This window comes from Malus sylvestris, chromosome 13, assembly GCF_916048215.2.
Source record: "Malus sylvestris chromosome 13, drMalSylv7.2, whole genome shotgun sequence".
Taxonomy (NCBI): Eukaryota; Viridiplantae; Streptophyta; class Magnoliopsida; order Rosales; family Rosaceae; genus Malus; species Malus sylvestris.
Genome location: NC_062272.1, coordinates 7,582,435 through 7,609,009, shown reverse-complemented (window position 1 = coordinate 7,609,009; position 26,575 = coordinate 7,582,435). Strand labels below are relative to the sequence as shown.

At 39.1% G+C, this 26,575-nt stretch overlaps 6 protein-coding genes across 6 annotated transcripts; 2 read left to right on the top strand and 4 right to left on the bottom strand.

Annotated features, from left to right (window-relative positions):
• Positions 1–103: 103 nt before the first annotated feature.
• On the top strand, positions 104–1,401 carry LOC126596400 (TLC domain-containing protein At5g14285-like). Its single transcript, XM_050262977.1, has one exon. It carries the CDS (start codon positions 533–535, stop codon positions 1,268–1,270), a length of 738 nt encoding a protein of 245 aa, XP_050118934.1. The 5' UTR covers positions 104–532; the 3' UTR covers positions 1,271–1,401.
• A 331-nt stretch (positions 1,402–1,732) lies between these two features.
• On the bottom strand, positions 1,733–6,088 carry LOC126596398 (uncharacterized). Its single transcript, XM_050262974.1, has 16 exons — positions 5,895–6,088; positions 5,731–5,806; positions 5,366–5,497; positions 4,863–5,223; positions 4,681–4,776; positions 4,498–4,577; positions 4,148–4,223; positions 3,872–4,048; positions 3,629–3,733; positions 3,432–3,527; positions 3,247–3,339; positions 3,087–3,125; positions 2,946–2,987; positions 2,454–2,584; positions 2,223–2,349; positions 1,733–2,045 (listed from the first exon to the last, which is right to left on the bottom strand). Exons 1-16 carry the CDS (start codon positions 5,968–5,970, stop codon positions 1,887–1,889), a joined length of 1,866 nt encoding a protein of 621 aa, XP_050118931.1. The 5' UTR covers positions 5,971–6,088; the 3' UTR covers positions 1,733–1,886.
• Positions 6,089–7,111: 1,023 nt separating this feature from the next.
• LOC126596865 (lysine histidine transporter 2-like) lies at positions 7,112–11,285 on the bottom strand. The gene is made up of 6 exons (XM_050263534.1): positions 10,467–11,285; positions 9,711–10,094; positions 8,009–8,508; positions 7,808–7,899; positions 7,584–7,652; positions 7,112–7,506 (listed from the first exon to the last, which is right to left on the bottom strand). Exons 1-6 carry the CDS (start codon positions 10,637–10,639, stop codon positions 7,408–7,410), a joined length of 1,317 nt encoding a protein of 438 aa, XP_050119491.1. The 5' UTR covers positions 10,640–11,285; the 3' UTR covers positions 7,112–7,407.
• Positions 11,286–11,783: 498 nt separating this feature from the next.
• On the bottom strand, positions 11,784–21,234 carry LOC126596864 (uncharacterized). Its single transcript, XM_050263533.1, has 3 exons — positions 19,861–21,234; positions 18,114–19,399; positions 11,784–11,982 (listed from the first exon to the last, which is right to left on the bottom strand). Exons 1-2 carry the CDS (start codon positions 20,563–20,565, stop codon positions 18,149–18,151), a joined length of 1,956 nt encoding a protein of 651 aa, XP_050119490.1. The 5' UTR covers positions 20,566–21,234; the 3' UTR covers positions 11,784–11,982; positions 18,114–18,148.
• LOC126596866 (uncharacterized) lies at positions 13,277–14,226 on the top strand. The gene is made up of 2 exons (XM_050263535.1): positions 13,277–13,859; positions 13,973–14,226. The coding sequence occupies exons 1-2, from the start codon at positions 13,331–13,333 to the stop codon at positions 13,999–14,001; spliced, it is 558 nt and encodes a 185-aa protein (XP_050119492.1). The 5' UTR covers positions 13,277–13,330; the 3' UTR covers positions 14,002–14,226.
• Positions 21,235–23,277: 2,043 nt separating the features above from the next.
• Positions 23,278–26,210, bottom strand: LOC126596217 (glyceraldehyde-3-phosphate dehydrogenase 2, cytosolic). Its single transcript, XM_050262728.1, has 11 exons — positions 26,046–26,210; positions 25,861–25,896; positions 25,661–25,761; positions 25,434–25,549; positions 25,215–25,314; positions 24,669–24,815; positions 24,516–24,576; positions 24,319–24,416; positions 24,066–24,208; positions 23,867–23,950; positions 23,278–23,676 (listed from the first exon to the last, which is right to left on the bottom strand). Exons 1-11 carry the CDS (start codon positions 26,047–26,049, stop codon positions 23,541–23,543), a joined length of 1,026 nt encoding a protein of 341 aa, XP_050118685.1. The 5' UTR covers positions 26,050–26,210; the 3' UTR covers positions 23,278–23,540.
• Positions 26,211–26,575: the final 365 nt, after the last annotated feature.

The window sequence follows — 26,575 nt, the reverse complement described above, 5'->3', positions numbered from 1 at the left end:
TGACTTTGATGTTTAAATAGCCATAATTTTATTATTATTATTATTATTTTATTTAGAGACTCATGGTAGATTTAAGCAAATTTATTATATTTAAAATAAATAAGTGTTTTCTTATATTTAAAAAAATACATAATTATATATTTATATTATGCATAAATTGTAAAATAAAATTACATATAAAATATAAAGTAATTAGACATTGGACATTGGACATTGGACCCCTCTTAAATTCTAATCTACATATAATACGAGTAACTTTTGACAAACAACATATATTTACCTTGAATATTAAATTTTCTTGGATCAAGTTGAGTTAAAGAAAATTATAACATGATTAGGATTCTGTTTAATGCCGGTCCACCCACCAGGATTTCCTTCCTACTTTTCAATTTTCATCCACCTCACTTTAAAGCATTCTCACTCATCATCTTCAAAAGCTGGTAAGTAACCTTCTATCCACTCAGATTCTCTCTCTCTCTCTCTCTCTCTCTCTCTCTCCCCCCCCCCTCTCTGCAACTGGTTTTTAATTTCCATGGAGACCTCAATTCTTCCCTCCCCAACACTTCCCACTTTCTTCTCCATCTTTCTCCTCATCTACCTCTATGCATACTTCTTACTCTTCCGCAACTGGGGGCCAAAACACCGACCGGAAGCATCAAGCTGCCTCATCTCTATATCCCACGGCACCGCCGCTGCCGCCATGGCCGCCCACGCAATCCTCCGCAGCCACAAAGCCACCACCTTCGCCTCCCCCAACACCCCCACCCAAAACACCGTGCTCGAATTCAGCATCGCCTACTTCTCCCTCGACCTCCTCCACTACCTCCTCTTCTTCCCCAACGACGTCCTCTTCATCCTCCACCACCTCGCCACCCTCTACGTCTTCACCACCTGCCTTTACGTCGTCCGCCACGGGGCCCACGCCATCCTTGTTCTTCTCTTCCTTGCTGAGATCACCAGCGGCTGCCAGAACGCCTGGACCCTCGCCGATTTTCGGAGGGCCGGTTCGCCCGCCGCCGCCAAATTGTACGACTTTTTGTCCCCTAAATTCTATGCCTTGTACAGTGTTTTTAGAGGGATTTTAGGGCCAATGTTCATGTACAGGATGGCGGTGTTCTACGTGAGCGGGGCGGCTGACCCCGTGATCCCTAGATGGGCATGGGTTTCTTGGATGGTTGTGATTTCAGTTGCCATTTGTCTTAGTATTTTGTGGGTTTTGAATCTTTGGATCGATTGGTACAAAAACAAAGCGCAAAAGAAAAAGAGGTAGAAATGCCTTTTAGGATGCTCTGTAATTTGCTAATTGTATGTATCATATAAATCAAAATTGGAACCATTTTGGTTCTCGACTTGTCTGCGGTTTACTAAACCATGGGTATTAAAACGATTCCAATACTTCAATTTTAATGTGTTTACTAATACAAATGAAGTTTAAAACGGCCTAAAAATCAAGAATCATATCAACTAAGGGGGCTAGTTGAGTAACATGCCAAAGAAGAACTTCAACATGAACCAATAAGAGACAATAATGCTTTTAAATTTCTTATATGATAATGCGTGATTAGTTTAGAATACCATCAGCGCACGGAATGGGATCCCTGTTACATTAGACAGGCTGGTCTTCACTTATTGGTTGTCATTTATGGAGAAGGGTCCAAACTTCCTATCAGGGTCTTACATCGACTCTCTGCGCATGAGTTTGATTCTTCCTTGGGGAGCCTACCACAGAGTGTGACTAATAATTGCATGAAATGCACCATAAATTTATCACCATCAGTCGTTACAAAGCACATAAATGACGTGCAATCGACCCTAGCCTATTGAGCTTTTTGAAACTTACTGCAAATTGAGTACAAGTTACAACAAATTCAACTTAAATCCGATGTTTATATGCTTATAATTGAAGCATTCGTTGTGTCAGGATTACCGTAGTAGTCAAGCTCGACGAAAGTACCTCCTCCTTCTCCCTTGGCAAGTCTTCCCGGATTGACACAAATGCATTTAACCTGCTCCTTCTCTTCACCTCTTTCGCCTAGGTTCAGTACCTATACTCAAAAAGGTAAAATCCCCGTTAGCTTCTGTAGGTAAACATTTCAACATCTTGGTTACATATCTCTCAGTCGCAAAATTTAAAACCCAATCACTATCGGAGCGAGTGAGGTGCACCTTTCTGTACGATTTATTGGAATTGCTTTGACGTTAAAATTGGAATAACCATTTACCTTCACAAAATACTTCATGTCAGAGGGTAAGATGAGAATATCTGGGATCAATGAGATGTTTAGAGCTTCGGGAGCAAGCGAAAAATCCAATGGAGTGTCTTCTGCTGGTGGATACAGAGGATAAAAGCTGTCCCAAAAAAATTGCAAAATAAGTTTAGAATATCAGATAGTAGAGCTCCTCAAACCATATAGACCTTACCACGCAAGAACTTCTAAGAGATTAGGACGTGCCTGCGTTGGCTAATTATATGGCTTGCAAGTCTACTCAACCGGTCACTGGGTTTTCCACCCTTTGGAATGCGCGACATCTCCTCTGCACTAAGGTGTTTGAGAACATCCACAGAGCAGCAACCTATCTTGACCTGAAACCAATATGTGGTTGAAAACTTTGTCCATATCATATCATACTTTGGCTTATCGATGCAACTAAAGCAGGGATCGAAGGATTTGTAACGTCCATAGATAAAAATAAAATGGTCATGGATAGAGCTCAATTAGAATCCGAGCTTGTCTACTAAATTAGAATCCGAGCTTTTCAGATAATAAAATTTTGGACCACGTCGTGTTACCCGCGGGACTGAGTTAGTGGTCGAGTCGTTTTTGGTAATTGACACCCGTCGCATTAGTTTCAATTCATATAAATAGAACTGATAACTCTAGCATCAACACTCATTTTAGCAAATTTACAGAGGTGGGTCATTTTCAGGGCAAGCGCTTGGTTACCTGATCTGCCTCGAAAATCCCTGGATTTGTGAGACTGGTTATCTGAGTACGAAAGGTAAAATCAGTTTAGTAAGCATAACTGCAGAAAATTAATTATTAGGGAATTTGAATGATGAAAGCTCGAAATCTACAAACATGTACCTGATGCTTAAGGTCAGGTGGATGAATATCAAAGGCAGGCTGCACAACCAAGACATTACATTCTATTATCATCTCAATGAATTGTAAACAAATTATTTACCAAAAAAAATGTAAGCAAATTAAGCAGATATATACTACTTTTACTCAGAAGTAACATTACCTGAGGGAAAACAAAATCATGGTTAGCATCCCGTATAGATGGTACAAGAACAACTCGTGCATGCGAACCCATGTATTCAACATGATCTTGCAACTGAAAATAAGATAAAACGAAAAAGGGCATGAAAACCAACACATAGAGAGAGTTCTTCAGCACAACTATTACACAACGCTCTGAGTAGATACCTTTCTAAGAATCTCAGTTTGGAATATTTCATCAAAGCTCCTGTCGACCGTTCCTTTCTTAATTTCTGGATGTTCAGAATCAATGAATGGTCCTAGCTGAGAAAAAAAAAAAAAGATCAGTTTGTAAACAACATGAATGGTTCAAGCAGTATAATCTTGTTTAAGAAAAATCCAATTCAAGAAAAGTTGGTATTCACCAATATAAGCAACTGAGGCAGTTTTTTGCTTGCATATGCTAGAAGCTCTTTCAGAGGCTCAAACAATAAGTTGTCTGTTGTGGTAAAAGGACCTGATGCGATGATCTGTATAAATACAGAAATTATAGGCTACCAACACTGATAAACAAACTTGCACAGAATTATGAAAGGTCAGAAGAAAAAAAACAGCAGGATGTCCACAGTTGCCTCTCATCGAGTAACATAGACTAAAAGTTTGCATACCACTGATAGCTCTGGTTGTTTAATGGACTGATCAGTTGGCAAAATCTCCTGATCCAAAGCTTGCTTTTTAGCAGGAGGCAAGTTTGCATCAGCAGCAACAGGTAAAGGGACTGAATCTATCAATTTTGAAGCAATGAAGCAGTGTCCACTAGGATTGGTCCCTTCAAAACCTACTATCTGCAGGAATGCAATCCTTCCATGTTAGATTTAGACTACAGTATTTCAAACTTTAAAATCTGACCATGGTTCTATGTCTTTCATGTCCGATTTCCATACCTGGCCTGGAAAGATTGAAAATTGGCTCAAATGTTGTAATTCCATACGAACACGTTGGCCTCTAGAATGCTCTGCACTGTCAAAGATTGAATGGGAAAGATAAAATACTTATCTAAAGAAAAAACTATAGATTACCAGAAGTGTCTCTCAGTTGTGTACAGAAGTAAAACATAGGTAGTTGTGCTTCACATTTAACAAGTCCTTTCCAAGAGAGTGTTGCCTGAGGGAAGGCTAAGATCCTCAGACACTATTGTTTAATAGCTAAACATATGCAAAGATTGCTTTCCTTGTGTGGATGTTAGTAAACTTTTTCACATGAAGAGTATAAAGGAGCGTCCAGGACTTTCTACCTGCACTGCAACAAGGTGGATTTGTCGTTCAAATGGCCCTCTCCGTCACAACAGATCATGCCAGCAGTAAACATAATTTTCTGAAACAAAACAAGTTTACATCATCAACAGCTTCACGATGACTTGGAGAGGTTGAGTTTCCAAAACACCTTCCCACTATCGGGGGAGGGGGAGGTACCATACCTGAGATGAAACTGTAGGGTCCAGCGGTTCCTCATACTGGCCAGATGAAACTAATGCAGTTGCATACTTTCTAATTCGGTTTTCAAGTGCGTTAAACTAAATCAGCAAAATATTAAGTTAGTTCAGAATATATAATTATATATGGAGGTTAAGATCAACATACTATAATAAGTTTCACTTACCCTATCTTCAATTCTATCGTACATAAACCTACAACCTGTTTCAGGTCCTGAACCATGGATTACTAAAGAACACCGCTTTCCAGGTTTAACCTTCCTGATGAATTCATCATCCCCAGGATTCTCATTACCTTCCTTCTCCCCATTCTCTATATTTGGCTTATTATTGATGCTGAATTTCACAACAAACTTGTCTGTTCGTCGCCCAAAAGGAGTTATAAGTCTTGATGGTTTTCCAGAAGAAGGAACGCTCCCAATTGTTTGTGGTGTTGAGTCAGACGTCACTGAGTAATGGTTCTGAGATTCGGTTGGTGGAGTGCTAGGAACCTCGTCCTTTATATCTACATACTCATCATTCAGAATCCTGCACGCAGTTTCTCGTCAAATACTGAATTTTGAAACTAGAGTCACAATAACCCCATATCTACAATCATTCAAGCCGCCACAAACACACAAACATCTACAGATATAAACAGAAAAGTGAAACAACCATATATTGTGCTCACATGTCCACATCTCTGCTTGAGTAGATATGCAGATTGGGCTCTGGTTCATCGATGGCTACTTTCTTCTGTTCTTGCAAATACCCTAAAAACCCATCCATTTCCACATCGCGTACCACCGTTCCATTCATTTGCCTGCCCCAAAATCACATTTTAGCAGATTATAATTGGCAACACAAGTTAATCACAAAAAAATAAAAAAAAAGGCAAACAAGTCTATTTACAAAATTAATCCCTTTCTCCGGCGACCAAAACAAAAATACATTATACAGAAAGAAAAAAAAACTAAAACTAAAGTTAAAACTATCCTCAGATTCCAAAAGTTAGAGTAAAAATCGTAAATTGGGGAAATTGGGAGAGAGATGAACCTGTTGAGGTAGTAAATTTCCCAGCTCGTAACGAGATCGGAAGGCGAAAGACTCAAATTTATGCAGAATGTAGCACCTAATCGACAATTGAGGCATCAATACGCACTCTTTTGTAAAAATTAGGGATTGAATTCAATTGGGAACAAAAATGCGAAAGATCTTACATTTTTTTAGGATTTCCTTTTCGTCGTCGAAAGTGAAACCGCTGCTGCTGAACTCCTCTTTGATTTGGCCTTCCATGTTGCGCGCTCTGGTTCTCTCTCTCTCTCTCTCTCTCTCTCTCTCTCTCTCTCTAGGGTTTCAAAAGCTGCCACTCTGAGAGTTGCAGAGAAATGGCGGGAAGATTGAGATATTTGGCGGGTAAAACTGTTCTTTATTTCCTATGATGACCTTTTTTATTGTCGATTCCCACGTCTCATGACTGCAACGACATGTCGTTCATAAAGTCAGACTAATTGTTCCTTCTTTTAGTACAATTTGGGCCAAAGCGAAAAAGCCCAAAACAACTGTACAAATTGGCAATAGTAAGCCCAGCTATATTGACCCCAAACAATGCCCAACTCTAGTTGAAATCCTTCTTATGAACGTAATGTAGGGTTACCTCACCCAAGCTATAACATGTGCAATTCTATTAACATTATCCAATCATCACGGGGTGGTCCAGTGATTGAAGGTGAATTTCAGGCCCGTATTCCACACGACACGTTTTTGGGTTCAATTCCCGACCTAGTGGTCAGAAAAATGTTGATATGCCTCTATAATTCTTGCCGGCCCCTGGAATGGTGGAATGTATTTGCAAAGCCACCCGCTGATCCCTCTTTTAAAAGAAGAAAAAAATATTCATTTGTGCAATTATAACTCATAATGCATAAATAAGTAACATTACGTGTAATTTTAGTCATAGACATAACAAGTTCTTTGTGATGACTTGATCTTAGTCATGCTCGTATACGAATACCTCTATCACTTCTTTTATCATTCCTCATTCCAATCATTCTCTCAAAACCCTCTATCTGAATTTTTCATTTCCGCTATTACGCGCTATTGGATCACTAAGACTGAACCTTCTCCAAATCCGCCATTGTTCTACATCTTCTTTCTTGGTTAGATGCAGTGAGCTCTATGGCTGCTCGACTTTGATTCGTGGTAGTAGTAATGGTTTAAGCTTCATGGGTTAATTTAAGGTCTTAGTTCTTTTAGTTGCACAAGATTGGATATATATCATGCTATATATGTATGTTTTTAAGTTGTTTGTCCGACTTTTAATTCGGAATTTTATTTTAAATTTTTTTGGTTTGATTTAAAAAAAAAAATTAAATAAAAATCCGTAAATGGAGATGATTGTAGAAATTTCTCTCCTGCATGTTGAACAATGCTTGCAGACCAAGTAATCTAATTCCTTTTTTTCGTTTCTTTTTTCCATAGCGTTGTGTTTACATAAACGATTAACGAATTAAACAAATACTATTTAGACATGATTATTCTGCAAGAACTCTCCAAGAGGAGGTCGCCCTTGTCTCAAGTCCCATCGTGATCGTCGGACGGTACCAAAAGTCAGTTAATCCAGAAACGCTGAAGGGTTGCCTTGGTGATCAAGCAACAGTCATCATATCTGTCTAACTTCGAGCTTTGAATATGAGTAGAGATGAATGTTTTGCTGCAGGTAAAATTTGCAATTTAAGAGAAGAATTTGTAGGTTTTCGCTTGCAAGATGATACTCCGTAGGGCACCGATGGGTGCTAGAATCATCAGGGTAACTCCCAGTATAATGCATGTCTGAAATAAAACTATAAGTCAGCACTATGAGTGAGCCCGAAGAACAATTAATCGAAGCAAAAGAAAGCGTAGCATACCCAGTTTATGAACCAAGATAGACTGAAAACTCTAGGTTTGTAGATGGCGAGCCACATGATGCAGGGAAGCTGCAAATTAAGAACAGCATTGGAAAGTTAAGCTCTATTTGACATGTTATCGAAGCGTTACTGCAAATTCGCAAACCTGAGGAGGGAAAAAGGGTACGTGTGTGTGTGTGTTTATGTATGGAAAATAAGAGCATTGAATCCTTTAATTTGCTTACGAAGTATGTAGTTGGGGCAAAAGCAAATCCTCCAAAGAATCCGAGAAGGCCACCAAAGAAAGGGATGGCCATACCGACGACCATGGTAAATGCTGCCAAATTAAGAACACATTATATGGTCAGTACTGAAATATTAGCGTGCAAATCAGGAAAGCACTTTGCAGTAGTGAGGAGAATTGGAAGCTAACTCAGTTCACGTACCAACATATGTCGTGCGAGTAACGAAGCGAAGGGTGAAAGAAGGCTCAAAGTTCATTTTCGTGACGAGAAAAGTTTCAACCATGTCAAAAACTCCCATTGCGAAAACTTGGTAGCTTCCAATGACATGGATCACAACAAACATGTTAGCCGCTGCAATTAGCCAGACAGGTTTTTCGAGTGAGATGAGGACGTTGTCTTCAACAGTGTTTCCGTAAATATAGTAGCCAACAAAAGAAACAGGGAAGTAGCACAAAGCCACCACAATGTATGCCACAACCACTCCTTTCCACATTGGTCCCTTGGAAGGCTTCTCGGGTGTGGAAGGAATCGTTGCTTGGATCTCCAAAACGACATTGTGGCCGGCATAGGCAAATGCTATCTCTCCCAAGCCACTAAAGAAGTTGAAGACAGCTCCGGAATTGGATTTAGCTTTGTAGCTGTAGTCCACATCCGGTGCCTTCCCCCTGTGTATGGCAGCTCCCCATGCAATCGTTGAGTAACTGCATATGATCACAAACAAGATTCAACACAGGAATGGAAAGAAATCGGATCACAAGAAAAAGTAACCCTAAATTTTTGTCACGGCCAAATGATTGTGCGCAGTAGCTTTTGAATAAACCTACGTATACATACGAACAAGCAAAACACTGTCCACTTCAGTTCGAATTATAAAATTTTGGGAATTTGGTTGTAATTAGTCTCGATAGCATTACTTGGGAATCAAGAAATCTCTAGATTAACGATACTAATTGGGGGATTTAATTAAGGAAGACTTTGGATACGGTCCCTAGTTATGAATATTTTTTTATTGAAACCTTGTTAGTTTTTAATTTTTGATCGAAATCCCTGAAATTAATGTGATAATTTATTTCTATGTATGTTACTATATTTTTTAAATTAAAAATTGAAATTTATAGTTGTTTATATTAATAAGATTTTAAATAAAAAACCATAATTTATGCGATTAAAAATATTAAAATATAAATATACTATTGTGTGTGTGTATAGACATGGGTACATTCATCAAAATTAACCAAACAATTATTGAACCAAAACATGGGAACATTCTTCAAAATCACAACAAAAAAAAAAAAATATTAGACTTAATAACATTAGTAAATTTCTTCGATTAAAATTTCTTCGATTAAACTTGACATGGATACATTCTCAAATCAAAGAAAAAAGAATGTACCCATATAAGTTTAAAATGAATTAGAAAAAAATTGAATAGATTTTATATAAAAAGAAGGGTACATTTTACATATAACAAATTGGTATATTTAAGAATGAGTACATTTTAAGATTAAAATTTTGAAAAAAGTACATGAATGGGTACATATAAGATCAAAAAAATTGAAAACATTTTTTTAAAAAAAGCTAATGGGTACAAACTTATTCTAATTTTTTAATTTGTTTTGGAAATGTTTTGAATTGAAAATTAGTTAGGAGTTTAATAAAGGTTTGAGTATTAAAATTCTAAATCAATTATTAATTTTTATTTTAAAAAATTATATAATTGACATGTAAATTTATTACTACATTAATGTTAAGGACTTGGATTAAAATCTGAAAACTAATAAGGTTTCAATCAATGAACATTAGTAATTAAGGACTTGGATTAAAATTTAAAAACTAATAAAGTTTCAACCAATAAACATTAGTAACTAGGGACCGGAAACTAATTTTTCCTTTAATTAATTACCTCAAGGACATGACTGCAGCGGCAAGTGAGATACCAGAGACGGAGTTTAAGTTGGGGAGGTGGGAGATAACGAAGTGGACAGAAGCAAAAATAAAAATCCATAAGGTGAGTTTGATGTCTTTGCAGCTAGGGCAAATCACATCATGGAACTTCTTCAATGATTTTCCCCCTGTGACCATATAGACAATATTGACACCAACTTCCACAACGAGCTGTTGGGGCACCACAACCCAGAGCCCCAGCTTCTCCCCGAAGGCATACTGTCCCAGCTCGTGGTACCGATCGAACCGCTTCCCCGGCACCATTTCATGCATCTCTACCATTTGCCACAGTGTGTATAGGGTGATGATCCATGACAGAAGCATGACAGCCGCACCAGGACCCCTGTGATTTTAATTTCCCAAAAATGGAAAAGCCCAATTCATTTTGTTAGGAATCAAAATTCTGTTTGAAATTGGCAGATAGAGATCATATACAAAAATTGTAACTTTGTAACATTCAATTTGGAATGCATACGGCTAAATGAGGAGTGCCAAAATCGCTACACTACGGGTGTTAATTCCAAGATTCCTAATCAAATTTTAGGAATGAAAGTCATGAAACAAAACAAAGGGTAGTTTAGTGATGTTCACACTCCTGTTTTCTCCTTGTGCACTCATTTTCTTGTTTCTGCCCCTTGATTTTCCTCTGATTTATTCAGTCCGAAGGTTAGCAAAAATTACTTGCCATGAAACGAACGTATAGACATATACATACCATCCAAGCTCAGACATGGCATACGGAAGGCTGAGGACACCAGCCCCAACCATGGCAGTGACATTGTGGAAAGCTGAGTACCACCATTTGGCATTCCTAGAAGAAGTGACCGGAAGCCAATCCTCAATCTTCTTCTGCCTCGCCTCTTCGGCTTCCATCGATGATTCTGCCATTCTCTCTCTCTCTCTCTCTCTCTCTCTCTCTCTCTCTCTCTCTCTCTCACCAACAGATCGAACTCACAAAGCCATGACCTTTGTTTATATACTAGTCAGTAGAATGCAAGAATGCCCAAAATAGCAAAAGCGTTGGCCAGATTAGGAAAAGGAAAGCCTTCCGTTTAGGGGGAGTCGTTGATCAGGATGACAGTATGGAAAATTACCACCAAGCCCCTATTTTCTCACTCCTAGTCCTTGACAACTTGCTCTATCCGTAACCTCCAGAGGGTTCAAATGTAAAATTACCCGTGAAAGCCAACCCTAAGTCCCTCCAGCCTAACTGTCTCCAAACTCCTGGGGGGACTTGACCTCTGAGACCCTTCAAACATGGTTCCAGGGGGACCATGTCCTTGTCTTTAAGACAGGCTCCCACATTTCTCTCTCTCTCTCTCTCTCTAGGGCATCCCATCCACATACTAAGCTCATCGGTGGCATTATTTTGGTGATCTCGTCTCTTTTATTTTTTTATTTATTTTATTGGTATTAAGATATTTTTCAAATAGATTGAATCCACAATCTATCATAATCCAAACCGCTAAGCAATCATAACCCTAACTCATTTTTGGTTTATATTTAAGAGCTAGGACATAACTTATGTCGAAGTGTCATGTCGAGAGCGAACTTTGAGTTCCACATCGACTTTGCATCCTCGTATTTGTAATTTGGGAAATATGGGTAACTGAAAAATGGAAAAAGAGAAGAAAGTTGAATACTGTACGAAATTTCTTCTGGCAGATGACTCCTGTAAAGAGGAATTCTGGCCGGTGTATCAAGTACACATCATGTTACAGCAAACTAAGAAATCAAATTTGTGGACGGAAACAAATCAGAGCTACATGTTAACGCGAAAATGACAGACATCTTGAACATCACCTTTCCGTACGTGATCTGCTTTTGTGTTTGTGATAATCTGAGTTTCAAGTCGATTATACAGAACCGTAGAGCAGATTGTGGCTGTTAGCAGTAATCTGATATCGAAAGCTTTACAGAGGTATGAAAGACAAGCAAATTCAACGCATCAGCAAATATATTCATGTCTCTAACCAATAGTTTAATGAAAAGAAAAACGAGAACAGCAGGGAAAACACAATATGCACAGATATTATAAAACATGTAACCCTTTAACATTTCTTGAACATTATTCAGACAACTTTTACAACTAGTATGAAACTATGCACATATCCACAAAGATTATAAAAATATGTGATCGGTAAGGGGGGAAAGGATAATAAAGAAAGAAGTGTATCGATAAAGAAAAGAACTTTTTGAGAACTCACCACAATTCTAATCTATCTATAGGTCTAAGCAAGAACTGTTGGAACCTTATTGGACTCTAAACTTATCTCATTCGGGTTTTGTGTTTAGTGAAAACTGAGAACAGTTAGAGTTAATAGGTAAATAAACTTCTTTCCTTTAAAGTAGGACATTAAGGGTTAAACGTGTTGGTGAGTGGATATCCCACGTTGGAATGTAAATGAGCGTGCAGTTTTGCCAAGCAGTTTCTGTGATAGGTGGAAACGGTTGTGGTTACACGTTTATAAAAGGATAAGTCCCTGCTCAAGAGGAACACGTTCATATATCAGAAAATCTAGCCCTATTCTAGAAAGAACATCAGGTCCTCCTTGAGTAGAAGATTTCCTTTTCTTCCCTGCGATCAATGGCTTCACAAGGTCAGAACTACAATCACAGTATTTGATGCATGTTCGTAATCTATGTTTGCGGCTATATTAAAACTCCAACATTTGGTATCAGAGCGTATAATAGCTCTTCATAGATTCTTTTATGCGTATAAGGAAGTTTGCTTAATTGATTTATTAGTCTTTTCACGTTTTCCTGATGATTTGGTTTCTTGAGTATCACAAGTACAGGAATGGATCTTGCGCTAAGATGATTTAAGTTCCAACCTTAACATCATTGAAGGATACATGCTGATAAAACCATTTAAAACAAATGTTTGTAAAGCTTTACCAAAGTGAAGTTTTTTTTTTTTTTAAGAAATTTTGTTTATAAGGACGGTGGCATGGTTGTGTTTTTATAAGTCATGACATGATAACGTACTACTCCAAAGAGAAGAGGGTTAACTGGTTGGATTTGTGAATCAGTACATAGGTTTTTAATGAATGTTTGAGCCAACTATTTTCTTATCCAAAGATTTGAAATATGTGTTGTAACTTAAGTATTTGTTAAAAGGGCTATGTAATCAGGATGCATATGGTTTTATGTGCATAAAAAAAAAAAAAAAAAAAAACTGCAGTAATGTATCTTGCCCAAAGGTGTTGCATATACTGTGATAGTTGTAACATTGTCTACAATGTTGTTTAACTTTTATTTGGTTTGACAGTGAATGCGAATGCACTGAGCTTTTCCTCCATTGAACCACTTAATGGAGGGAATTTCAAAAAGTGGAGACAGGATGTAGAGATCGTGCTTGGCTTGATGGACTATGACCTTGCACTGAGGGAGGATGAACCACCTGCTGTGACAGCGAACAGCACTACAGAGCAAAGATTGAAGTCTGAGAAATGGGAGAAGTCAAACCGAATGGCTCTCATGGTCATGAAAAGGTCCATCAGTGAGGCTGTGAGAGGTGGCATACCATCATGTGACAAAGCTAAAGCTTTTCTTGAAGCTGTTGGAGCAAAATTCAAGATGTCCGAGAAAGGAGAGATGGCGAACCTGATGACCACACTGACTTCTCAGAAGTTCGATGGCAAAACGAGTGTCCGGGAGCATATACTGAAAATGGTGGAGGCTGCCGCCAAGCTCAAGGATCTGGAGGTACCAATTGATGATTCCTTTGTTGTTCACATGGCTCTCTCATCCCTTCCTGAGTCATTTGAACAGCTTAAGGTGTCATACAATACTCAAAAGGAGAAATGGAGTCTGGATGAGATGATTTCTATCTGTGCACAAGAGGAGAGCAGGCTGAATCGTGCAAAAGGTGCAGTGGTGAACCTTGTTGACTATAATGCAAGTAAGAATCCTATGGTAAATGCTGGTAAGCAGACTAAGCCTTTTAATTCCTCCACTACTACTGCCAATGTTGCTTCTTCCTCTAGAGGACCTCAAAACTTTAGGCCAAATTTGGAGAATGTGAAATGCTATTTTTGCAAACAATATGGACACTTGAAAAGGGACTGCGAGAAACGTAAAAAATGGGCAGTGAAGAAAGGAAAAGGTACAAATATTTTCAATGTTTTTGTTTGTTTTCAAACTTTACTTGTTGAAGCCCCTCCAAATACTTGGTGGTTTGACACTGGTTGTTCGGTGCATATTACCAATTCCTTGCAGGGATTTTCAAGAAAAATGTCAACAAGTAATGAAGTCTTTGAAGTGCATGTGGGCAATGGGAATAAAGTGGCTGTGGAAGCAATAGGCAACCTCAAGCTCAAGTTGTCGTCAAGCTTTATTTTAGAACTTTCAAATGTACTTTATGTTCCTACTTTAACTAGGTCTTTAATTTCTGCTTCAAGACTTGTAAAAGACGGTTTTGCTTTCGTTGGTGATGATGAAAGCATAAGGATCTTTATGAAAAATAATTTGAGTCAATTGCTGGGCGTTTGCTTTTTAGACAATGATTTATGGAAATTAGATTGTGTTGTCATGAATGATTTGAGTTGTTACACTCTAGACTCTTCTGTTCGAATGAAAAGGCCCTTATCAAATGATCTTTCTTCCATGCTTTGGCATAGAAGGTTAGGTCATATTTCAAAGAAAAGACTGCAGCGTTTGGTGCATGAAAATATTTTGCCAGCCTTGGATTTTAATGACTTGCATGAGTGTGTGGATTGTTACAAAGGCAAGTTAACTAAAACCAAGAAAAAGGACGCAACAAGAAGTCAAAAACTGTTAGAAATAATTCATTCGGATGTTTGTGGTCCTTTTCCAGTTAAAACAATCTGTGGAAATATTTATTTTGTGACTTTCATTGATGATTTTTCAAGGTATGGAAGTGTCTTTCTAATTTCAGAAAAATCACAAGTCCCAAATTGTTTTAAAATTTTTAAAACAGAAGTAGAGAACCAATTAAACACTACAATTAAGGTTTTGAGATCGGATAGAGGAGGAGAATACTTTGGCAGGTTCACCGAGGCTGGGCAACAAAAGGGACCGCTGGCTATGTATCTAGAAGAGTGTGGCATCCAAGCTCAGTACACCACACCTGGGACGCCTGATCAAAACGGTGTGGCGGAGAGGAGGAATAGGACATTGATAGAGATGACAAGAAGCATGATGAGCAGGTCAGTTCTACCTCAGTTTCTTTGGGGAGAAGCATTAAAGATGGCAAACTATATAGTGAATCGTGTCCCTAGCAAATCAGTGAGTAAGACACCCTTTGAACTTTGGACTTCGAGGAAACCTAGCATCAATCATCTACATGTTTGGGGTTGTAGGGCAGAAGCAAGAATGTATAATCCACATGAAAAGAAACTTGATTCAAGAACAGTGAGTTGTCACTTTATTGGCTTTCCTGAGAGGTCTAAAGGATACAAGTTTTATGCTTCACACTTGCAGACTAGGGTTTTTGAGACTAACAATGCAAAGTTCATCGAGGAAGAAGTAAATGGTGATGAAAATGCAAGCAGTTTTGTTTTTCAGGATCTTGGGAATCCCACTGATGTGTCGAGCAATAATGATGAAGGGAGTCAAAGCCTTGGAGAAACTATAGTTTTTGAAACTAGTTTCTCGCAGCCATCACGTGAAAATAATGCTGCAGAGGGTTATCAAATAGATGAACCACAACAAGATGGACCAATAGTTGAACCTAATGCTAATGAGTTACTAATTGCCTTGGAAGCACCAAGAAGAGCCTCACAAAGAATTCGCAGATCGGCTATTCCAGAAGATTATATCACTTACTTTTGTGAAGTTGAGCATGATGAAGGTATAATGACTGATCCAGCAACTTTCATGCATGCAATTAAAAGTGAAAACTCTTTATCATGGCAGCGAGCAATGGAAGAGGAGATAAGGTCTATGCATTCTAATCAGGTGTGGACCCTCGTAGAGAAGACAGAATCTATGATACCCATTGGATGCAAATGGGTGTACAAAACTAAGAGAGATTCGAAAAGGAAGGTTGAAAGGTTCAAAGCGAGATTGGTGGCTAAAGGCTTCACTCAAAGGGAAGGGGTAGACTATAATGAAACATTTTCTCCCGTGTCGTCCAAGGATTCCTTGCGGATAATCTTAGCACTCGTGGCACACTTTGACTTGGAACTACACCAAATGGACGTCAAAACGGCATTTCTAAATGGTGACTTGGAAGAGGAAATTTATATGAACCAACCTCCTGGTTTCATTGAAGAGGGCAAAGAACATCTAGTTTGCAGATTGAGCAAGTCTATATATGGTCTAAAACAAGCATCAAGACAGTGGTTTATGAAATTTGATGAAAAGGTAACTCATATTGGCTTCACTGAGAATAAGGTTGATGATTGCATTTATTTCAAAAGCATTGGTTCCAAGTTCATTTTCCTTATACTTTATGTTGATGATATACTTCTTGCAAGCAATGATTTGAACCTGTTGCTTGAAACCAAGTTGTTGTTGTCCAATACCTTCGATATGAAAGACTTGGGAGAGGCCTCTTTTGTTCTCGGCATAGAGATTAAAAGAGACAGGTCAAGAAACTTGCTAGGGATTTCGCAAAGGTCATACATTGAGAAAATATTAAAACGTTTCAACATGGAAGGATGTTCAGGAGGAGAAGTCCCAATGAGCAAAGGTGACAAACTGAACAAGGAGCAATGTCCCAAAAATGACTTGGAGAGGAAAACCATGTTGAACAAACCCTATGCTTCATTGGTAGGAAGCTTGATGTATGCTCAGGTTTGTACAAGACCTGACTTAGCTTACTCAATTAGTGTACTTGGGAGGTATCAATCAAATCCTGGAGAACAACATTGGGTGGCAGCTAAGAAGGTAATGAGATATTTGCAAAGAACAAAATCACACATGCTTGTGTATGGAAAGAGTGAAAATCTAGAGGTGGTAGGGTACTCTGATTCGGATTTTGCAGGCTGCACAGATGACAGAAGGTCCACAAGTGGTTATCTGTTCTTCATAGCTGGAGGAGCAATCTCGTGGAGAAGTGCAAAACAGAAGACGCTTGCGACATCGACCATGCAAGCTGAATATATTGCTGTTTTTGAAGCCAAACAGAAAGCACTGTGGATCAAGGATTTGGTCAGTCTAATGGGAATCGTGGACAGTATTTCAAGACCAATTGTTATACACTGCGATAACAAAGCTGCTGTATTCATCTCTAAGAACAACAAGCAGTCTTCTGCAAATAGACTGATGGACATCAAATATCGATCTGTCAGAGAGGATGTCAAAAGTGGTTTGGTGGTAATTGAGCATATTGACACTGGTTTGATGATAGCAGATCCCCTCACCAAACCATTACCAGTTGCAGTGTTCAAGCAGCATGTTGCAAAAATGGGGGTACTGGAGTCTTTTGATTCCGTGACTAAGTGGGAGTAAAACTTAGTCTTGTCTTATTTGCTTTGAAGTTGTTTATTGCAATAGATGAATTCTAAATTTATTTCATGTACTGCTTTTGATTTGAGCTGGTAATCATTAATGAGACTTGGCTGAAAAGCTATGATCATATAAGTGATATTTCTGCATTAAAGCTTGATTGTTTTAAAAGCTTTTCAGGTGGCTATTTGATCCTACTTTTCAGCATGCAGAAAAGTTGAAGTTGGATTATTGCTAACTAAGGCAACGTTAAGGTAATGGGAAAAATAGTGGGAGCATACAGTAAAGCTCTCTTATAGCTAACATGTTTAAGCATCATACGTGAATAATTGAATGTTATAGTGATTTCAGAGTGGCTGCACCATTTTGTGCAAACTTTTCTGAAGTTCTATGACTTGAGTCATTCATGGTGGATGTGTGAGGATGTGTTTATTTATTTATTAACTCATGTGATCACTAAGGAACTGTTGTCAGTAGAAACATTGCTCAAAACAAAGACGATGAGTTTAGGTCCAAGTGGGAGAATGTTGGAACCTTATTGGACTCTAAACTTATCTCATTCGGGTTTTGTGTTTAGTGAAAACTGAGAACAGTTAGAGTTAATAGGTAAATAAACTTCTTTCCTTTAAAGTAGGACATTAAGGGTTAAACGTGTTGGTGAGTGGATATCCCACGTTGGAATGTAAATGAGCGTGCAGTTTTGCCAAGCAGTTTCTGTGATAGGTGGAAACGGTTGTGGTTACACGTTTATAAAAGGATAAGTCCCTGCTCAAGAGGAACACGTTCATATATCAGAAAATCTAGCCCTATTCTAGAAAGAACATCAGGTCCTCCTTGAGTAGAAGATTTCCTTTTCTTCCCTGCGATCAATGGCTTCACAAGGTCAGAACTACAATCACAGTATTTGATGCATGTTCGTAATCTATGTTTGCGGCTATATTAAAACTCCAACAAGAACACCAACCCGTTTGTACATTCTGATCAAGCAACTAGAGGACCGGAGTGTTTGTGACTTTGATTCGACCAAGTGGAGCTAATTGATTCATTCGCATCCAGGGCTTGTGCGCCAACAGACAAATATTGGTTTATTAACTTCTTACTGAGGGAATTATGTTTGAAGCTCGCTTGTGGATGTGGTGGTTTGCCATTTGAAGTAGAGGGTCCCAAAATGTCAACACCCTTCTCTTTGTCCATGAACTTAGGGGAAGACATAGACGATCTTGCCTGAATCACACCGTGTGATAAACCAGCAGTAAATTTCATTTTAGTGTATGGACTCGGAAGAAAACTCCTCACGGAAACTGTCCTTTTGTTGTTTGGGAGGGAGGAAGATTTGGCATACATCTGCCGAAGAGGGATTGGATTGTCGTCCAAATCTACACAGGTGCTAAATGACTCCACAGAATCATTATCTCTTAAGTCTATGCTAGATTCCTTTTTTTCTTTCCTCCTCCGCCATTGAAGAAGAAACTTAAGGCGCCTTGCAGCATAAGTTACAGAACTTGACTTCTTATTGTTTACTGTGTTGGGTGAGCCAAACTGTCTTAGCTCACCTGAGAACGTGTTGAATTGCACACCTGACTGATCGCAATTGGCATCAGAAGCATTGTCAATGCCCGTGTATAATAATATCTCTGCATCAGGAATTCTGAAAGAGGTTCCCGGACTGCCTCCAATACCCCGCATTCTCAAATGGGAAACGAGGGCGCTCCTTGCTTTACGGTCCTGACGATTGGAGATCCCTCCAGCTGAAATCAATTCCTTGATCAGAAGTTCGGACGATGCTGACTTCGGCCTTTGTTTAAGAATATCTAGAGGGGTCATGCCGCCAGAGTCACGGATGTTCAAATCAATTGATGGAAGAGTCATGAGGAGCTCCACCAAATTAGATTGAACATTCTCAATTACAGCCATGTGAAGAGCAGTTCGTCCATCATTGTTCTTAACATTAACAACGTCCTGCATGTTCGCAATATCACCACATACTAATTGCTTAAGGAGCTCAGTCTGTTTGTCCAGTCTCCGGAAACCAGGGCTTCTGAAACCAGCCACTGCCAAATGCAGAAAGGTGTCTCCATAGTTGTTTGATGACATGGTTAACGAGGGAGATGCACGAATTAGGACATCCACCACAGCCAGGTGACCCCTATAAGCGGCCACGTGTAAAGCTGTGTTCCCTTGATTATCTACTATTGTGATGGTATCGAAGAATGCTATTAGATACTCAACCACCTGCGCGAAAGGATGATCAAACTTCAACATTAACATTGCAAGTAATAGTTCAATGATTAAAAGAAAGTTCGAAAATCAGTCAGCAAAGACACTCTGCATGTTCATCAACCGATGAATGATATATTCACAGGTTCAAATCTTTAGATAACCAAGCAAGAAAATGAATTAAACAGAAGAAAAAGAGACTTCCTTTCATGTATAGAAAGAGTATTTCAGTCAAGTTTTGGAGCCTGTGAGGACATTAAATTTGGTGAGCAGCCATCAAGATGTTGAAGCCAAATAAGCACACACATAAACTGAAAAAATAAGAAAATAAGTGAAGAAAAATTTTTCCGTCTTCTGTAAACCTTACTAAGTATCACATCCAGAGTACCTTCAATTACATCAACATTCTACGAAACGATACCAAAGTAACTGAATTCAATCATCTAACAAGGTAACAAGCATATATGTGACCTCACCTCAACCTGCCCTCTGCCAGAGGCTGTATGCAAGATGGTAGATCCCTGAGCATCTCTATAAGCCAAAACATCCTCACAATCCCCAAGCAGGTCCCTCAAAATCTCCAAATTGCCACCTCTAGCAGCGGCATGAACCGCCCGGTTCATCATTTCCCACTTGAAATCCGATGTAACATCACCCAACCTCTCTTCGAATTCTCCATTACTGAGGCTAAACCTTGGAGACACTGAGAAATCAAGCAGCAGCCTGAAAACCTCAGAGTTCTTGCTCCTCGCAGCAGCATAGAAGATGTCAGTGACTCCGTACTCTCCTTCTCCAAAAACAAGAAGAGGGTCTCTCTCCAGCAACTCCCTGACAAACACTACATCCCCGGCCGAGGCCGCAGTGTAGAGAAGCCATCCGCCGTAGCCGGCCCTGATGAGAGAGTTCTGTCCCCTCTGCATTTGGCAATCGTGGAGGAGACTCTTGGCAACTTGTGACCGGCATTTGGCAACATCATCGAACTGAGCCTCGTCATCCCAGACAGTTTCAAGGCGGCGGATGCGGCGCAATGAGGTCAGCTTGATGAGGAGGTTCGTGTCAAGGTGAAGAAGCTCACTGACCAAATCATATAAGCCATTGGCTGCTGCCCAATCGATTGGTGATGCATACCACCATTGGTCTCCGGTGCTTTCCCACCTTAAAGGGAAGTAAGATGGTGGCATTGTAACACAAGAAATGGCTACCAAATACTCAAATAGCAACTCTCAGAGGAATTTAGTCAAACACGTGGAGGCAAAACACAAAACCCAGAAAAACAGAGCACGCAAAAGCAAACCAGAGATGAGATATAAAGCGAAAGTGGAAGAGCCCAAAAGGATAAGAAATGAAGTTCATTTTGGTGGGAAAGTTGCAGAAAAGCTAAAGATTTAAGCTTTTTATTGGCTTGAAGGTATAAAAACCAATGCAACTGAGTTTGTTAAACCAAAAAAAAAAAAAAAACAGATGGGAGAAGTGACCCATCAACTGTATGAGAACAACATGCAGTTTTGGATCAAACCCAACAGATTTTGTACTGAGAAATTGAGATTGGAGGACTGGGAGGAGAAGATAAAGCAGGAAAGGCCACTGTTTCCAGATGAAGCTATGGAGGTGAAAAGATAAGCAGGGGAGAGGAAAAGTGAGGAGATTGTAGGAAGATAATAACAAAACAAGAGGAAAATGGCCACTTGATTTAATGGGGATTTTTGGAGGGTATTTTACTAATTTACATGGTGGAGGGAAAGTTAGAGACAAAAGCATCGAATGATACAGATTAGCTTTGGGTCCCTGAGAGTCCAGTGCAGATTGAGATTTGAAGTGACAGAGTGAGAGAGAGAGAGAGAGAGTGGTGTTTTATAATGTTTGCATAGGTGACTGGTGACGGACCAAACTAGGCGAAAGTAGTTCGTTCAACTGTTTTGAGTACATGTTTTTTTATGGAGGGATGGATTTCAAACGACCGGCGGTGCCGGTTCAATCGACTCTTGGTAACAGCTTTTCTGTAAAGTCGTCCGTTCGCTCGAAGACACCCACAAGTGTCAGTTTCACACATGCATAGCACTTACCCAAGAGTTGTTCGTGGGTACTCCCGTCCCTTAATTTTAAGGAATTTTATCACTACTTTGATGTTGTTACAAAAGGTCTAATTTTTTAGTAATACGGTCTGGTAATATTTATCTTCACTTGAAAGTGAGAGGCATTAGGTTCGAATCTCATGGACGGCAAATTTGATACCAAATTAGGTTGCTTATTGTGTGGCTTAACCAAACTTCTCATCTTCTTAGTGTAAAAATATTAATGTACTAAAAAAAAATCAAGTAGGGCAGAAGGAAGGATAGAGGGGTCATACCGAGGGTGGGGGTATCCTATGGTAGGGTTGTCCTAATAATCAAGGTGTATAACTATAAATAGAAAATTGGGTGGTTAGTTTTTAAACGAGAGGACAAAATGGCATGTGCACGGTTTGATTTGTTGTCGTTGAGAAACATGAATGCATGTATCTCCCATTTCACTACACATTCATGAGAACTTCGGCACTTTATCGTTAACTGTCACTAAAGCCAATAATAAATTGGGAGTTCATCAAAAGTGGGTGGCAAGGACGGAGTCAGAAAATTTCGTAAGGGACGACTATAACTTTTGTTTTCTTAGACGCACTAAGTGATAGTCTAAGAGTATGTTTTTGCTCACTATCCTCAAGTAGTTGTAATGCTCATTAACCTATTTATTATTGTTAAATGAGTTTAAATTTTGAGAAATTCTGGCTAAAAGAACAGCTTTGTCGTTTGATGGGTACCCAGAGAGGAAGAGTCATAAGAACTTTTTTTTTATTTATGATCATTTTATCGTTTGTTCAAAAAAAAAATTAACGATCATTTTTTAACATATTATGGGATAACGAGACAAGTTTAATTAAATGAAATTCATATAATCTTTATTTGTTTATTTGAGATAGAGAGATGGAAACATGAGTTAGGGTCCACGTGATCCAACAATATCTCGAAATGCAGCATCACCTTCTAACAAACAGTCAAAAGATTCGTCCAGGATAACAACGACAAATGCAAACAAAGAAACGGATGACCCCATCTATCCAATCATCTAAAATTTAGCGAGCTGTCCAAGTTAAGCCAATCCTTAACGACCTAAGTGCGGCGTCTGTAGCACTCTCCCCCAATGCACACAAAGCCGGCGTGTCCAGAATGCAATTTCACAGGAGATGATGTAGAAGCTGAGGTCTTTCACTCGGTGTAAATTCTTGATGTGATTTCACCACTACAACAATAACCTAGCCTTATTTCACTAAGTGGAGTCGGCTGTATAATCTTACAACGTCATTGCGTTAAGTCTTCCGTTAGCTTCAAGTACTCCATATTTTTTTCTTATGATATCTTTCAAATTCTTCCTAGTCTTCTTCTACACTTTTGCCACAAACCTCTGTTGTCGTAATCGCATATTCTAACTGAAGCATACAAGTCTTTAATTCACATGTCCAAACCATTATAACCGATCTTCTCTTGTATCGGATTTTTTTATGCTTTTGCCATATGCCTCCGTCTGGGTCTCCACCAGAACAGAATTAGGAAAAATGGCCGACACCAAGGCAGTGATTGGTTGGGACTTCGACAGTGTAGACTAGACTGCAGTTGATAAGGAATAAACCACCTCAGCTGGCATAGCTGCAATGATCTATTAAACTAAGCATAATAAACTTACCGCTTCTCTACAATATATGTTTGCCAACCCGAAGAGAATCGGGGCTTGAAATCAAACACCGTTAATTGTCCTCGGGTTGGCAAACATCACGATGCTTAAGCTAACCAAAGAGAATAATAGCAAGCAAAATAACAAACAAGGAATCGAGGGTAGAAGCAAAATAAGAGAAACACATTCCATACGACAACCCCATCAATTTTGCCTTTATATTCAAACTTGCAAAAACTAGAGTACAAAATGCCATATTTGCGTATTAATCAGCAAAAAGAGGAGGAGAGGAGGAACTCATAAAACTGAATGTCTAAAGCATAAAAAATAGAAAACTCCGCGAGGACACAAGATAACACTTCTTATTCTGAACTCCAAACCATAACACCTGAAAAGCCTAGAGACACTCGACACTTTGGAAAATAAAAGCCTTGGATCCTCAAGGATTATGGATTTAGAGGGTGGATGCTACGTGCACGATCAAGTCAACCACACGGGTACTGTAACCCCACTCATTGTCATACCATGAGACGAGCTTGACAAAGGTATCGTTCAATGCAATTCCAGCCTTGGCGTCAAAGATGCTTGACCTGCAACAGCACCAAAACACCTAATTAGGCTACATTCATGGTATCTAACGAACAATCAGCAAAAACACCATAGGAGAGCACAACAATCCTACGTTTTTTAAGGGGCAAACTTAGATTCAAAACTGTTTTAACATAATATTGACAATGGATAACAATACCACATTCATCAAAAATGGATTTAATATTTTACCTGCTGTCACCAATGAAGTCAGTGGACACAACATCATCTTCGGTGTATCCCAAGATACCCTTCAGCTTGCCCTCAGACTCCTCTCTGTTCATGACAGAATCACAGATAAAAATTAGCACCACAACAACGTCATGCTTATTTAAACAGCAACATCCTGATAAAGGATACCAAACATATAGAAGAACAGAGCAAAGCTTACTTGATAGCAGCCTTGATCTGGTCATAGCTTGCAGGCTTCGCAAGCCTGACAGTAAGGTCAACAACTGAAACATCAACAGTGGGCACCCGGAAAGCCATTCCGGTCAATTTTCCGTTAAGTGCTGGGAGCACCTTTCCCACAGCCTTCATAAAACACACAACATACAAACACATTAGTCAAGATAGCATTGCAAGACACCTTACAAGAGACAGTCAATAGTAAAGAGCATTGTTAATCAAAATTCACCAATTACCTTGGCAGCTCCAGTGCTGCTAGGAATGATGTTGAAGGAAGCAGCACGTCCACCTCTCCAGTCCTTCTGTGATGGACCATCAACAGTCTTCTGGGTGGCTGAATAACAACAAGGTAAACATAAACTTAGGTTAGTTTCAAATTCAATTCATGTTATAAAAAATCATACAACTTCAAAACTCAAGAGTAAAAGCTCACCAGTGATGGAATGCACTGTGGTCATGAGACCCTCAACAATTCCGAACCTGTCATTGATAACCTATGAACAATTGAAAAGAAAAACAAGGTAAATCACAAACATTCACTAGTGCAGAAAGCAGTAAGCACCCACAACAACAAACAGACTCAAACCTTGGCAAGGGGAGCAAGGCAGTTGGTGGTGCAACTAGCATTGGAAAGAATGTGGATGTCTGGCTTGTATTCCTTCTCGTTCACACCAACAACGAACATGGGAGCATCCTTGCTGGGGGCAGAGATGATAACCTTCTTTGCACCTCCCTGGATACGAAAACCAAACAATTCAGCACTACAACTTAAAAGTAAACATCTAAAACCATTTGAACTCCGCATACATAGACAAGATCACCATAGAGGCTACGACAGATCAAACAAAAGTAACTTCAGAAGTAACAATTAAAAAATTCCAAATGCCTGCATCTTATGTAAGATCTTTTAACGAAATCATAATCACTAAATAGGCTACAACAAGAAGTATGCCCAAATAACCTAAAAAGTACTAATTGAATTCCAAATGCCTAACACAGATATAAGAAGCGCAATCACAATACGGACAATCATGATAAACCACCATAAATTTCACATGCTATTTTCTTAAATCAAAGCATGCCATACTGATCAGAGCAATAATATCATAAAACTAATGGAAAGAGAGTAAACCTTGATGTGGGCAGCTGCTTTCTCCTTGTCAGTGAAAACACCGGTAGACTCAACAACGAAGTCAGCACCGCACTCGCCCCATGGGATCTCCTCTGGGTTCCTGTAAGAGATCGAGCAATTAAGCATTGAAATCTATGAAACAAATCAAACATAGCACCAGAAACAACAAAGTGGGTTCTATGCTAAGTTCAATAACTGAGAGTAAGAAACAAATTGTACCTGATCCCGAAAACGGTGACGGGCTTCTCACCGAAGAGAAGGGTCTTGGAGTCCTTGACCTTGAGCTCATGGTGCTTCCATGGACCATGGACTGTGTCGTACTTGAACATGTAGGTCTAAACACAAAAACAATCACACAAATCACTAATCAAATCCGATATCAAAAACGCAAAACCCTAAATCTGAAAACCCTACAAAATAACAAAAAATTCAAGTAAATAACTCACCATGTAGTCGGTGGTGATGAAGGGATCGTTGACAGCAACAAGTTCAACATCATCCCTCTGAAGAGCGACCCTAGCAACCAATCGTCCGATTCTTCCGAATCCTAAACCATTTCAATTCAAATCTCAATCAATTCACAGATCAAATCACAAATGAACATACCAAAAATCAAAACTCAAGGAGCGATGGATCTGATCATCACCGTTGATTCCGATCTTGATCTTCTTGCCAGATGTTGCTGATCGATACAAACAAGGACAACAAACAAATGGTCAGAAAATCACACAAAAATTACAGAAAAATCAACAAACAAAAAAACACAAGATCTGAAACAAAAATGGCGAAATCGAAATCAATAATTGAGAATCGAGATCAATAGATCAATACCCATGATGATTGTAGAGAGAGAAAGTATAGTCTAGAGAGAGAGGCAGATAAGAAAGCTGATCGAGGGTTTTAGAAGGTAGTGTGAAAGAGAGTGAGTTACGAGAGAGTATATATAGCGGCGAAGGGTAAATCCGGAGAGATATTTCAATATCACATTTCCACGTGATGGTACGTGTCTTTATATAAATAATAGGTTATGTATATTAAAAAATTAATAATTTAAAAATTAAAATTTTTCACTAGTTACGTAAAAACACGTAATGTAAGATCCGTATTTCCGTCACAATTAAAAATTTCTTGTAAAACCGGTGGGTAGTCCTGATCTCGTGCAGCGGTTTTTATTTGACAAAAAGAAAGTCGCTTTGCAGCCGTTGATTACGTTTAGGGCTTTGTATTAGCCGCTGATTTACTATTAGCCGCTGGATTTCCGCTCTCCCGCCGTTGGGTCACGCGCAGAATCCGCTTTCGAGATTTCGCATTCATGGGAAGTGCGTGGTGAGCAAGGTGGTCCGGGTGCACGTTGCGCGCGT

What these genes read in the sequence shown, in the direction of transcription:
- LOC126596400 (XM_050262977.1), top strand. Translation starts at nt 533, where the DNA reads ATGGAGACCTCAATTCTTCCCTCCCCAACACTTCCCACTTTCTTCTCC.
- LOC126596398 (XM_050262974.1), bottom strand. Translation starts at nt 5,970, where the DNA reads ATGGAAGGCCAAATCAAAGAGGAGTTCAGCAGCAGCGGTTTCACTTTC. An exon ending in GAAATTTACTACCTCAACAG is followed by an intron (nt 5,498 to 5,730) that starts GTTCATCTCTCT and finishes ATTTTGGGGCAG; the next exon opens with GCAAATGAATGGAACGGTGG. An exon ending in AACAACCAGAGCTATCAGTG is followed by an intron (nt 3,734 to 3,871) that starts GTATGCAAACTT and finishes GTATTTATACAG; the next exon opens with ATCATCGCATCAGGTCCTTT.
- LOC126596865 (XM_050263534.1), bottom strand. Translation starts at nt 10,639, where the DNA reads ATGGCAGAATCATCGATGGAAGCCGAAGAGGCGAGGCAGAAGAAGATT. An exon ending in GCTGCAGTCATGTCCTTGAG is followed by an intron (nt 8,509 to 9,710) that starts GTAATTAATTAA and finishes GATCATATGCAG; the next exon opens with TTACTCAACGATTGCATGGG. An exon ending in TTGCCCCAACTACATACTTC is followed by an intron (nt 7,653 to 7,807) that starts GTAAGCAAATTA and finishes CTTAATTTGCAG; the next exon opens with CTTCCCTGCATCATGTGGCT.
- LOC126596866 (XM_050263535.1), top strand. Translation starts at nt 13,331, where the DNA reads ATGTCCGAGAAAGGAGAGATGGCGAACCTGATGACCACACTGACTTCT. An exon ending in GGCAGTGAAGAAAGGAAAAG is followed by an intron (nt 13,860 to 13,972) that starts GTACAAATATTT and finishes AATTCCTTGCAG; the next exon opens with GGATTTTCAAGAAAAATGTC.
- LOC126596864 (XM_050263533.1), bottom strand. Translation starts at nt 20,565, where the DNA reads ATGCCACCATCTTACTTCCCTTTAAGGTGGGAAAGCACCGGAGACCAA. An exon ending in CTGGCAGAGGGCAGGTTGAG is followed by an intron (nt 19,400 to 19,860) that starts GTGAGGTCACAT and finishes CCTTTCGCGCAG; the next exon opens with GTGGTTGAGTATCTAATAGC.
- LOC126596217 (XM_050262728.1), bottom strand. An exon ending in GATCAAGATCGGAATCAACG is followed by an intron (nt 25,762 to 25,860) that starts GTGATGATCAGA and finishes GAAATGGTTTAG; the next exon opens with GATTCGGAAGAATCGGACGA. An exon ending in CAGATCAAGGCTGCTATCAA is followed by an intron (nt 23,951 to 24,065) that starts GTAAGCTTTGCT and finishes TGTCATGAACAG; the next exon opens with AGAGGAGTCTGAGGGCAAGC.